This window comes from Fusarium verticillioides, chromosome 10 (genome assembly GCF_000149555.1).
Source record: "Fusarium verticillioides 7600 chromosome 10, whole genome shotgun sequence".
Taxonomy (NCBI): Eukaryota; Fungi; Ascomycota; class Sordariomycetes; order Hypocreales; family Nectriaceae; genus Fusarium; species Fusarium verticillioides.
This window is the reverse complement of record NC_031684.1, coordinates 610571-623596: the sequence shown is the minus strand read 5'-3', so window position 1 is coordinate 623596 and position 13026 is coordinate 610571. Positions and strand designations below refer to the sequence as shown.

Here is a 13026-nt window from a genome sequence, read left to right as displayed (position 1 = left end):
TATAGCTACTTAATATTAATAAAAATAAAGCTAAAAATAAAGCCTTTAGTAATTATATTATAGATTAGATATAGGTATTAGAAGACTTAATAAATTACCTAAGATAAAGTTAATGCTTATTAAGGTAATAGCAGGCCTTTATTAATAGTATTATATTAAGTAGTAATAATAGTTAATATTAGCTATAGTTTATAGAATTAAAATATATAGTTATAGTAATTAAATTATAAATATAAATATTATATTATAAAAATTAAAGGCTATTATAGTATAAAGGAAGGGAAGTAAGAGAGGAAAGAGGAGTAAAAAGATAAATTATAAAATAAAGATTTTAGTATTAAAGGAAAAACTATAAATATTAGCAGGCTAAAGCTAGCTTAGTAAGTTAGTAATATATTAGATTAGGTTATAAGGCAATATAGAGCAATATAAAGAATATAAATTAAAGAAAAATATAGCTAATAAATACTTAGGAAAAATATACTATAAACTTACTTAAAAGAACTTAAATTATATTAATATTTACTTAACTTTATAATTTAAATTAAAATAAATAATAAAAACGTATTAATTATTTAATAAAAAATAGCTTTATATTAAAATAAATAGTTATTTTTTAATTAATTAATAAATTATATAATTCTTTATTATATAAATATTAATAAAAGTTAAAAACTTAATATAATCTTTATTATATAAACAAACTAGCTTTTAGCTAAGATCTCTTAAAATCGACCTTAATTTATAGATTTTCTATTCCAAAGTCATAAGTAACAAACTCATCAATGTCCTCCAGCATCTGAGGTACCAGTAAAAACTGATCTTGACCAGCCTCGGGCTCTCTATCCCCGTTCTCAGCAGATGCTTGGTGATGCTCGCAAGTAGTGTCATCGACTGCTTGTTTAGGGGAATCTATGTCGATGGTAAAGAGTCTAGGAGAAGGCAGACGCGCTGAACGAGGTGCAGCGAGGCCAACTGTAGAGCCTTCAGAGTATCGCCCAAGAGCCAATGAGTGGTCGATAGTTCGAGAAAGCCGGAAATACAAAACAGGTTCCATAACGAGGACATTACCCCAGTCATTGGCATACTCTTTGTCTGTTGTGAGTTGGGATTTCGATCCTATACATCCGACAGCATCGATGCAGAGACTGTTCTGTGAGCTTGTCACATTCTCTGCGTCCTGTATAGTTGCATAATCGATGGCTGTTCTGATAAAGGTCCAAACATCATCAACGCCCTCGTAGAGCTTCTGCATAGTCTTCATCGTTTCAACATAGACATTTAACTTTCCCTGCTTCTGGGCTATTTGCAGTGGCCTCTTTGCAAGTCTCACATCAAGGATGTGGAGTACTAGGGGAACAGCAATATATGCAGCACTAGAAATAGATTATCAGCAGCAGAGAATGACCAATCAGGGTAGTAACTCACATGCTGATTGGCAAATACCTTTCTAACCTCAGGTGGATGAGCTCTTTCAGATTTTCTGTGATGCCGAGCGCGGCATCCTCGATTTTGCTTTTGGTCTGCTGCAGCTCTGAAGTCGTTTTGGCTTGTTCCTGGCTAATGATGAAGGCTTTGTGCTGATAAAGTGCAAAGCAAGCAGCACTTTTCAATAGTTAGAAACGCGAAATGCATCATTATGTTTGAAGAGGAATTCTCACTGATAGTATATGTAGAGTAAGTTTGTGTATAACACAAGAGACCCTTCTCGAGTAGTGATACCGGCAGGCGTTGGAAACTGGATGGTTGCCCTTTCGAACCAAGCTTCCAAGCCAGCTTCACAAGACTGCAGCGATTCTCTTCCCTTTTCGGCGTCACGCATAACTGGGGAATGGATATCGGTCAAGCGGCCTGTTGGATAGACGATCTTGATGACATCAGTGAGCGGAACAGTCAGCTCACACAGCGTGATAAATAATCGGACTAGGGTTCGTTTGGTCTGTGGTGCATAGACCCGAGACCCGTCAATCTCTCGCCAGAAGTCTTTCTCAGTAGGCAAGTAGTTGGAGTTGGCCAAATCCAGCGATGTGATATGTAGCTGTCTTCGCATCCCAAGAGGCAGGATTCGGTCCCGTACTACACAGCACCACCACAGTCGTTTCAGCTCATTTACCGAAGTCAAACTTGGGTTTGAGCTGGCATGGAACTGATCTGCCCCTGCGGCCTGAGCTAGGTGGATTGCAGTTGATAGCCAGATAGAATTGGTGCGTTTCTGATCCTTCATTGCTCCATTGTATGACAGCAAAAGTGCCCCTTGCGCACTGGACACAAGGTTCCTCTCACTACAAAGATCGAACAACAGCTGCAGTACAGGTCAGTCATCACTCATGCCAACATGAGTCACTGATCGCAATGGACTTACTTTACTACGACGGTAGTATGTGTTCCGCGCATTGTGTACTGAAGCAAATCCAAGACTGCGGATGGTTGAAAATGGTAGGAACTACAAAGTCAGCAAACCCTGCATCCAGATCAGATCAGGATCCCGTAACGTACACTACATGAAGTAAATAGCATGGCCTGAAAGACGAAGAGAGAGAGGTTTGATCTGCCGCGTACAGACCGTGAATAGATAGCCCAGAACCAAGCTTCATCCAACAACGGGAGTGCCGGATGAACATGTAAAAAATACTCTTGAACAAACTCATCCAAGGCTTCTGGAGTGGGGACTCGAAAGCAGCCTTGGGCTTCAAGGTAGTTTATGTCATCGGGTAATAAGCCAGAGATATCGAGATCGAGGAAAGAGTAGTATGAATATATAATGTGTGATTGACCTGACATTGTTGCATCGGAGCTGGAGGCTGGCTTAGACTCTGTTTGATGATCCCGAGACTTCTCCGAGACAATGCTGAATTCAGAATCTTTCCGCTGGTTCAGAACCATCTCGAAGATCCCAGCTTCCTTCTCGCGACTCTCTATTGGACCTTGGATGAGTCTTTCGGTAGGAAAGTCTATCTCAGGTTGATCCCAAAGCGCGTCGAAGCACATAGATGGGCTTTCAGGGCCACATTCCACTGACAAGCCTGGTTCTAAACAGGCATCGTTTGGCGAATCCAGATCATCCGATGCAGCAGAACTTGGGTCCTTTGGTAAAATTACCTGCAAACTGTTTCTGAACTGCATCCGCTGTTGTTTTTCGACCACCACAGGAGAGCGTTTGCGACTTGGCCAGGTTAGCTTGAATGGGTGCTATTTGTCCGGGTAACCTACTATTTGGTGCGTCTGTCCTTAACAACACATTGAATATTGTCAAGGGCACAGTTGGTGCACTGATGGGGTCTATGAGTGACATCGCATCGAACCTTACGGGAGCGACACGCTACACAAGCTTTGCTGGCTCGTTTCCGTCGAGGATTTATGCCTTGGGACATCGCCTCCTCCATTGTGGACGCCGGCTACTGTTTTGATGAAGATGATGATGGATTTTGGACCGGTAGTTGAGGTGGAAGATGCAAGATCTCCCTTTCCGAACTAACTAATGGCAATGGAGAGAAGAGGGTCTGAACGCGGGGTAAAACGCGGGGAAGTGGAAACTTTGGTCAAGGTACGAAGCACTGTACTCTATTGAATGCAGTTATTCGCAGTGTTGACTCGCTTCTATTGAGTCAGGGCTCACGCGCTGACTCGGCTATGTTTTGTCAACCAACGCTATGTCCTAATGGAGTAAGTCAATGTGCCAAAACAAGATTTACATCAGCCATGACACTTGACGTCCAAGCATTTTCTACCGAGGGTAAATTCTGACCAATCAATTCATGTTTACATAGCCAGCAGTCGAGAACTTGACCAGGACTAACTATGTCGAGCATTCCATCTGAGATTCAGTCGGTTGATCCCTTGAAGTTACATCTCTTAATGCAACCATATTTGCAATTTCAGAAGGTTATACGGATACTATGTAGTAGATACAAGATAAATAATGTGTACACAGTATTTTTTATCAGAACTACCAGACAATAACTGGCTTTACTGTTTTTCCGATTTTCATGTCTTTTAAAGCAGTCTCAAAATCTTCTGGCTGCACAGAATCGTCAGTACAGCTTCCCTACTAAGAATGCAAGGGACCTACCTTGTAGTAGCTAATAAGCTTATCTATTGGTAGCTTGCCTTCCCGATACCACTGTACCATTCGGGGTAGATACTATATGCAAGTCAGAGCTGGTCTGTGGTCTGAGATGTTCAACCTCATACCTCGGCAGGGATAGCATCACCTTCAATCGTTCCTCGAATGACTTTCCCAGTCTGATTTCGATTAGTTTTATAATGGCAAAGAATCGGAGGTGAGTCCATACCTGCATGAATGTAACAAGATGAAGATCCATCATGGCATCAAGTGGCGGTACTCCAATAAAGATCAGTTGACCTCTATTAGAAGTAGACTCTAGACCTGCTTTGATAAGGCCCATGTTTCCTGTCGTGTCAATCGTTATGCTAGAGCCTCTTCCGTCAGTGGCTCTTTGGATCTCCCCTTTCATGTCAATGTTCTCATCGGAAGTATTGATTACATGAGTCGCTCCGAGGGCCTTGGCTAATTCCAGCCTGTCGGGTACACGATCAATACCAATGATGGTCTCGCAAGCCTGCATCTTTGCTGTCTGGACGGGATTAGCTTGGTCTTCGTGAGTTTACAGCGAATTTCTTACCATGATAGAGACCAACCCGACGCCACCAAGACCTATGACTGCGACTCTGTCCTTCTCATTTGCTCTGGCAACGTTTTCAACTGTTGCCGCACCAGTCTGGAATCCACAACCAAGCGGCGCGAATAACTTCAATTCCTCTTCAGTTTTGATGATGTCGGTCACGTTCACAACAGATGATTCCTTGACAACCGCCAATTCAGCAAACGACGACTGCCCGAAAAAGTTGCCTCGCAGGTTGGTGCCCTCTGTTGTATACGTTGCATCCTCACCACCGTAATTGATCTCCACGAATTTGTCACAAAAGGACGGATGGCCCTCTTTGCAGTCATGGCAGTCTTTGCAATTGTGAAAGGAGAGTAGGACAAAGTCACCTGGGCGAGCTTTGGTGACCCCAGGTCCTGCTTCCACTACAACACCAGCACCTAAACACGAACTTCAGTGATCAAAGCGCTAACAAAAAGAAAGAATTTGAACTGACCCTCGTGACCTAGCACCTTGGGATATGGGATCTGGTCGGCTGGCCAAGTGGCGAAGATGAGGTCAGTGTGACAAATGCCAGTAGCGACAACTCGAATAAGCAGTTCGCTGGCATGAACAGCCCGCACAGATCCGCTCACGAGTCTCAAATCTGGGTTAGTGCCTTGAGGCTCGTATGATGCGATAAATTTGGTGTTCATGGTTGTTGATAACGATATAGGTAATCGAAGATTTTAATGTTTGTTTCTACCAGCAGGTACCGATGATCATTTATTGAAGAAACAAAACACAGCATGACTAGCCTAACTGGACCTAGCAACATAACTTATCCCCAAGATTACCTTCAGCCGATGTGAAAAACCCTCGGCAGAAATAACAAGCCAACCGGCCTAAAGAATCTAGCCTCGTGATAGCATGCAACTAACTGATTGTGGATCTGGAACGCGGGGTAAGTACCTTGGCAAACAATTGCACGTGTAAAGACGACTTATATCAAGCCTCAAGGCAGAAGTGATATGCATATAACATAAACAGCCTGATACCAATCTTCCGAAAGCAGTTCTTCCAGTAGGAGACACACCTCAAGCTATCACATCCACCAATTTTAGGAAACCAGAATGGCTGTCACTACTTATCCGGAGAGCATGGATTTCTCAACCTTTTCCAACATTATCAATGGCCAGTCCAGGGGTACTGCCACCACACGTCATGGCATCAATCCTTCAACGGGCGAGGTGTTGCCAGACTGTCCTGTGTCAACCCCAGCAGAGGTTGATGATGCTATACAGGCAGCCCGCTCTGCATTTCAAACTTGGAAAACGACGCCTACTGAGGTTCGAAAAGAGAAGATCAAGGGCTTGGCAGATGCACTCTTGGCACGTAAAGCAGAATTCGCACGTCTGCTTATAGCGGAACAGGGAAAGCCTGTAAGTCTTGAGCTTTTGTTTACGTTGCCTTCATAATGCTTATACAATCTTTGTAGGCTATGTTTGCCGACCATGAGATCGGTCGTGGAATTCACTGGCTTACCGAGACGTGCAAGCTTGATATGCCTGTGGATGAGGTTGATAGCGACCCAGATAAACGCATCACGACTCGTTATGTCCCTCTGGGAGTGGTTGCTGCGATAGTCCCATGGAATTGTACGTCTTGATACCTCGTCTCGTAAGCTTCGAGCTAACTCCTTGTTGAAGATCCCATCATGCTTCTGTGTGGAAAACTTGGACCCGCACTCATGGCAGGCAACTGTATCATTGTGAAACCCTCTCCCTTCACACCTTACTGCGGCATTAAGATAGTCGAGCTTGCACAACGATTCTTTCCACCTGGCGTTGTGCAGGTCTTGAGCGGAGGCGATGATCTAGGCCCCATGTTGACGGCTCACCCAGGCATTGACAAGATCAGCTTTACTGGCTCTACAGCTACAGGTAAGAGGGTTATGGAGAGCGCCAGCAAGAACTTGACCAGAGTTACTTTGGAGCTGTAAGTATTCCCAAATTGACCTGCATCTGCCTTCTGTGTATACAGTCGCTCACATGGGACAGTGGAGGCAACGATGCCGCGATTATCTGCGCAGATGCAGACATAGAGAATGCCGCTTCACAAATCGCAGTGGCCGCATTCATGAACGCAGGTCAGATCTGCATTGCTGTCAAGCGCATTTATGTGCATCAAGACATATATGAGGCTTTCAAGGCCTCTTTCATCAAGCATGTATCACAGCTCAAAGTTGGCGACGGGTTTGCAGATGGCACCTTCATGGGACCCGTCCAGAACCAACTCCAATTTGAGCGTGTCAAGGTGCACCTCGACGACATAGCAAAAAACAATTATGCTGTGTTGAAGGGCGGGGACATGTCAGAGGGCTTGAAGAAAGGGTACTTCATCCAGCCTACTGTTGTGGATAACCCGCCAGATGATAGCAAAATCGTCACCGAAGAGCCCTTTGGACCAGTGGTGCCTTTGCTGAAGTGGTCTGGAGTAGACGAGGTCTTGTCTCGTGTCAACTCGAGCGACATGGGCTTGGGAGGTTCAGTTTGGACAACTGATGAAGAGCTTGCCATGCGAATCGCTGATGGGCTTGACGTTGGCAGTGTTTGGTTCAACGAGCATCTAGCCATCGAACCCACAGCTACATTTGGTGGTCATAAGAACAGTGGCTTGGGGCGCGAATGGGGTGTCGATGGACTGCGAGGATATTGCAACTCAAAAACATATTTTATTAAGAAGAGCAAGTAGACACACTGTACAAGCAGCGACAAAGTGTACCAGACTCAAAGCTTATTTTCATCAGTGAAAATAATCTTGTGAATACGAAACCGCTACATTCTGAATGACTTGCAACGTAGCTTTAGAGTACCTTTTAGAGCTTGCCTTCTCTCAGAGGCTGAAAACATCAGGGGATTGGGGCCAAGTATCCTAAACCGAGTAAGTTAGTTGCGTATCATTACTGGTGCTCGCATGCGAGTTGTTGCGTGCGTGCGGTAGTTGGGTCTAAGCCACGTAAGTGAGACACCATTTACGGCCCACGGTTAACGGCACAAATTGAACCACTCACGAATCGACTTTACATATCAGAGCACCTTCACAAGTGCATCCAGTCCAGGCTTCCCCAGATTCCCCGCAATTCCCCATAGCGCGCTAATCTCTCTGCTATGCCCTTTAGGATGACCCCGCGTTGCGATCCTCACTTTGTCCCCCCGTAGCAAGTTTAGTGTAACGAATGAAAGTTACCGAGGCGGAATTCCATGCCACAAAACAATCTTTCGCCTGGTTCGCCTGATCCAGCCCTTGTGTCACAACTAATGTTGTGAGATCCTTGTCTTAAATGGTCCTCCACGGCCCCTTCATTTGCATGGACGGATCAACTTTCTCTTACGTTCCTTTCCGATTGCTCCCCTCTTCAGACTGTTGCATCAACATTGGAACCCGTCATGATGGTTGAGCCTAAAAGCCCTGAAGCCCTTGCGGTCTCATTCGCCAGTGGCTGTCTCCTGCATATTCTCTTCTACCGTAGAGGAGAATGGGACTCGCTTGCCCTCCGCATCTTTCAAACCTATGCTACATTACCCATCATTGTAATTGGGTTGTTACGCTTGGCTGAATTTCAGGGGTGGCAGCATGGCAACAATCTTTCGGCTGCGTCTGTTCTTTTGCTTGAAGGTGCTCACATACTCGGGCTTATGACCAGCATCCTCTGTTATCGCACCGTCTTCCATCCCCTGAACAAGTTCCCTGGGCCACTTAGCGCTCGAATCTCAAATTTCTACCCTACCTACCTCACTACCAAAAATACTCATCTCTATGAGGAGGTTGAGCAACTCCATCAGCAATACGGCGATTTTGTCAGATTGGGTCAGTACCTCCATTTCCAGCTTTGGATGTCAAGCTAAGCCTTTGCTTTTAGGGCCAACACAACTCTCCATCACGCATCCAAAGGCGATCGAAGCGATCTACTCTGCCAAGTCCCCATGCACCAAAGGCCCATTTTATAATATTCTTAACCCTCGTATCTCGTTACACATGATTCGCGATCATAAAGAGCACAGCACCAGGCGAAAGATCTGGGACAGAGCCCTGAGCTCGAAATGTAAGGGCTACTCTTTTCGCCTATTTATCTATTCCCCAGCTAAGAAGTATAAAGCACTACGGGACTACGAACCTCGCGTCACGAAGTATACTACACAATTACTCGATCGTCTCAATGAGATGCAATGCACGACTATCAACGCCTCGGACTGGTTGAACTTTTACAGCTTCGATGTTATGGGTGATCTTGCATTCGGCAAATCCTTCAACATGTTACGTGACGGTGTCAATCATTACTTCCTGAGTTCGCTGCATGGCTCGATGAAGATGGTTGGTGCTCTTGCTCACATTTCATGGGTCATCCCCATTCTGAAACTCATCCCCGCCGTCAATTCTGAGGACCGACAGTTCTGGGCGTGGATTTCAGGTCAGGTTGAAGAACGGTCAAGGGTACGCCATTTCCCCTAGGTAATCTTGTGACTGAATTAACATGAATGACGAATAGATGAAGCCTGACAACCCCGATGTCTTTGCTTGGATCCTTGAGGAGTACGAGCGCAATCCAAAGACATACCAGGCAAAGCTCAATGTTGAAGCTGAAGCCTATCTCATCGCAGTTGCTGGAAGGTACGTATTTGGCTATTCTTTTTTAAGCACCTGAGTTGGCTCGAGACTTACTGGACTACAGTGACACGACCGCTGCGACTTTGACAGGTCTTCTGTTTGAGCTGGCGACCAACCCCTCTCAAATCATCAAGCTGAGAGAGGAGATTGACCAGTACTTTATGGACAGAGAACACGCAGACCATACATCACTCTCCAACCTCATTCACTTGAATGCCGTCATCGACGAGTCCCTTCGTTTGCATCCGCCTGTCCCTTCAGGTTTGCAGAGAGTCACCCCTCCACAGGGACTGATGGTTGGGGACACGTTCATACCCGGCAATACTATCGTCCAGGTCCCAATGCACACAATTCAGCGAGGTCGGTTATTTTCTGCTTGCATGACTGTACAGCAACAGCTAATCATGTTGAATAAGATGAACGCAATTTCGCACGACCATCAGAGTTCATCCCGGAGCGTTGGACAACATCACCCGAGTTGACCAAAGACAAGGGGGTCTATGCACCCTTCTCGATCGGTAATACCTAGCAGGGCTCTCCTCTGAACTTATGCTGACTCTAAAAAAGGTCGATACTCTTGTGTCGGAAAGCAGCTTGGTTTGATGGAAGTGAGATACGTTATAGCACATATTATCAGGGCATTCGATGTGAGACTTGGTGAGGGTCAGACTCCAGAGGGCTTTTTGCAGGCGAAGATGGATACGTTTACACTGGCTACCCCAAATCTTCACCTTGTGTTTACACCTCGTCCTACCAAATGATGGGACTTATGAACACACAATCTGTTAGGCACATGACGGGTAAAGTTGGTTTATAGTTGAACTTGAGATAGCGGTAGTGTTGATACTACTACTGACGAGAATATATTAAATCTCCTCCTCCTTGTTCACAATAGTCGCAGCACCTCCACCCTCCGCCTCAGCAACAATCTTTGTTCTCAACACCTTTCCACTCTGATCGGTATAGATGTTGCAATAAGCACTGAGCCCATGATACGGTGCATACGTATACTGCAGCTCATACTCCACTCCTTCATCTCCAGTGATTGTCTTGTTGTGACCGGTAAACTTCATGTCTTTGCTGTAGAATCCAACTTCCCTGCGACGTCTCTCGACTCCATTGTTGTTTAAGTAGATATCATACAGGAAGCCATCTTGTGTCAAGACGCGGTTCCTGTTTGTCGAGCCTGAAAAGTCGTTGACGGAGTAAAGGATGTTATTCTCAAGGCGCGCAGTGAGATCTCTCTTCTCCAACACTTCGGCATCTTCGCCAGACTCATTGCCTCCGCTGCTTCCGCCGACAACATCACCAACATCATCGGCGATGTCCTTGACCGTATCACCGAGAGCGGCAATGATTGGATTTAAGTCGATACTTTCAAGCACATCATCAACCATGCGCAGAATATTACCAAGACGGGCCTCAAGCTCGACCTTGGCTGTGACGTTGTAAATGCCAAGCTTCACACGATCAATACCGAGATCGACACCAGCGTTGAAATTAAGCAGATTGAGGACTTTTGCGTCCAGGTTGATCTTCGCAGTAATATTCTGCACTTCAATAGAGATCTCGCCCACTGAGACATTGGCGTTGAGGTAGACGTCGGGCTCCTCGTTGAGAGGCGCGATACCGCTGTTGGTGTTTTCAGTCTCGTAGATGGCGGATTCATCGTCTCCTCGACGGTTCAGATGATAGCCATAGTAGCCGTCACCTTTGGTTTTCGCAGCAGCAAAGCTCGCAAACGAGGCCAAAGCCAAGGCGCCGAATACTGAACAATGCTTCATTGTGAGATTGGGTTTGCTGCCGGTGAAAATAGAGTGGGAATGAAGGAGACAGCTGCGTTGGCCAAAATAGATGTCCTTCAGAAAGGGCACAAGTCATAGAATAGAAAAGAAAAAAATACAAGCGACCCTCCTTCACAAAGCATCCCAACCAAGCTTGTACTAAAGACCCTTGCTCAGAGCGATGATGTGTTGTGTAACCCAACCTGGTTGGACAGACCAGATTAGACGGTAAGCGAACTTGAAACAGCAGCAACTCCGGTAGGAAAGTTCCGACCCTGATATCCAGCCTCCGAGGTTTCATTGATGCAGGGGAAATCACAGCGAGTGGAGACATATTGGACGTATTGGAAGCCTGAGAGGGCTGTATTTCCGACAGACCCCTGTAACTGCGTCAATGCATGAACTCAATCTGGATCGATTACCCCGTAAAGCATATCAGTAATTTCCTTCCAATTATGAAAATCCTGTTTTTGCATCGCTTGTAACTAAAAGGACGGATAAGACTCGCAATATAACCATCCAAATAAGCTCATAGGGCCGAGGGCTCATGATGCGACGGGAGATTACGCTGGTTCCAAGGGCTGTGTGACAAAGGTCCACTTTATGCCATGGGGTAAATTCTCAAAGACCTGGCAGTGGACGGTGAGCAAGAAGTGTCTCGACATACCACAACTGTCTCGCCGTTGGAGCATCAACTATCATCACCTTCTTCCCAAGAGATTTCTACCAAACGTCAATATGCGTCTCTCTATTTTGAAGCCTTTAGTTCTGGCTCACCTATTGAGCCTGGGTATTGCCCAAACACCAGATTCAACAGATCCAGCTACTACTGCGGAAAGCATCGCAATTCCACCGACATCCTCGACATCTGAGAGTGAGGATGCCTCTAGCGACAGCACAGCTCAGCCGACATCTGCACCCGCAGGTGGAGGAGGGGGGGGCTCAAGCAACTCCTCACTTGGTCCTCCCGACGTTCATCTCAAAGTACCAGAACTCTCTGTTGGCCGCATTGAGCTAGACGTCGACAATCTGCATGCAGACATCAACCTCAACGCGGACATTGCGAAGCTTGTCCAGATCAATGCAGGTATTCAAGTCGGCATCGACAAAGTCAACATCACCATCGCAGATGTAGAGGCCGAACTTGAGCTCGTTGTCCGTTTGGGCCACTTGGTCGAGATTGTCAACCGCACTCTGGCTTCTCTCGATCTTAACCCGGCTCTCATCAATTTGCTCGACTCGGTCGGCGACATTGTTGAAGGCGTTATCGGCGCTGTAGATGGTCTCCTTGGCTCTATCACCCAGGGCGACACGAAACTCAATTTCCTCATTGATAATCTTGGAAATATTGTGCAAGAAGTTACAAAAACAGGCAGCGATGTTGTTAGCTCGATTATCGGAAACTACAAGCAAAACATGACCTTCACTGGCGATGAAAAGACTTTGCAAAATGGTCTTACGCAGCGGACATATGAGTACAAGGAGCTCAGTGCTCTGGTTAACATTGTCTTCAATAAGGCAGGCCAGATTGTTCAGGCCATGGTTGTGAAGGGCGGCGGTAGTGGTTCTGGCAGTGATGAAGGTGATGACGATGAACCCAGTGGCAGTCCAACTGCGTCGCAAACAGTAACGGCTACCTCTACTCCCAGTCAAGCTATAACAGCATCTTCTTCTTAGTGAAGGATCACACTGTATCACGTTTAGACACCAGATTGATAAAGTAATAACCATCACCATCTTCTCAAAAATCATTTTGTATTGTCGCCATTAGTGAGCCATCAAGTGTAAAGCTAATGTATTGTAACTGAAACTTAACACTAAAGTTGCTGTGGTATACTGGGGAATAGAGGGCAACCTCGAGAAAATTTCGAGACAGCTGTTGAAAACTATTAACATGACCTGGTTTGCGTAGCTAGTATAGAATCGACTGAGTGTCCTAGCTTGGATGAGGTAGAATAGCCAGTTGAATT

The 13026-nt window shown here is 45.7% G+C and overlaps 6 protein-coding genes across 6 annotated transcripts; 3 read left to right on the top strand and 3 right to left on the bottom strand.

The window, feature by feature from the left end:
* Positions 1–742: 742 nt before the first annotated feature.
* FVEG_13838 (hypothetical protein) lies at positions 743–3383 on the bottom strand (the record flags this gene model as incomplete). Its single annotated transcript, XM_018903185.1, has 6 exons — positions 743–1376; positions 1429–1605; positions 1662–2302; positions 2363–2443; positions 2497–3163; positions 3211–3383. The coding sequence occupies 6 exons, from the start codon at positions 3381–3383 to the stop codon at positions 743–745; spliced, it is 2373 nt and encodes a 790-aa protein (XP_018762097.1).
* A 709-nt stretch (positions 3384–4092) lies between these two features.
* Positions 4093–5320, bottom strand: FVEG_13837 (hypothetical protein; the record flags this gene model as incomplete). Its single annotated transcript, XM_018903184.1, has 4 exons — positions 4093–4141; positions 4192–4595; positions 4644–5065; positions 5122–5320. 4 exons carry the CDS (start codon positions 5318–5320, stop codon positions 4093–4095), a joined length of 1074 nt encoding a protein of 357 aa, XP_018762096.1.
* Positions 5321–5737: 417 nt separating this feature from the next.
* On the top strand, positions 5738–7358 carry FVEG_13836 (hypothetical protein; the record flags this gene model as incomplete). The annotated part of the gene is made up of 4 exons (XM_018903183.1): positions 5738–6046; positions 6103–6262; positions 6314–6602; positions 6665–7358. The coding sequence occupies 4 exons, from the start codon at positions 5738–5740 to the stop codon at positions 7356–7358; spliced, it is 1452 nt and encodes a 483-aa protein (XP_018762095.1).
* A 695-nt stretch (positions 7359–8053) lies between these two features.
* On the top strand, positions 8054–10033 carry FVEG_13835 (hypothetical protein; the record flags this gene model as incomplete). Its single annotated transcript, XM_018903182.1, has 7 exons — positions 8054–8474; positions 8527–8709; positions 8764–9098; positions 9154–9275; positions 9337–9632; positions 9689–9790; positions 9840–10033. 7 exons carry the CDS (start codon positions 8054–8056, stop codon positions 10031–10033), a joined length of 1653 nt encoding a protein of 550 aa, XP_018762094.1.
* A 105-nt stretch (positions 10034–10138) lies between these two features.
* On the bottom strand, positions 10139–11056 carry FVEG_13834 (hypothetical protein; the record flags this gene model as incomplete). Its single annotated transcript, XM_018903181.1, has 1 exon — positions 10139–11056. One exon carries the CDS (start codon positions 11054–11056, stop codon positions 10139–10141), a length of 918 nt encoding a protein of 305 aa, XP_018762093.1.
* A 738-nt stretch (positions 11057–11794) lies between these two features.
* On the top strand, positions 11795–12804 carry FVEG_13833 (hypothetical protein; the record flags this gene model as incomplete). Its single annotated transcript, XM_018903180.1, has 1 exon — positions 11795–12804. The coding sequence occupies one exon, from the start codon at positions 11795–11797 to the stop codon at positions 12731–12733; it is 939 nt and encodes a 312-aa protein (XP_018762092.1). The 3' UTR covers positions 12734–12804.
* Positions 12805–13026: the final 222 nt, after the last annotated feature.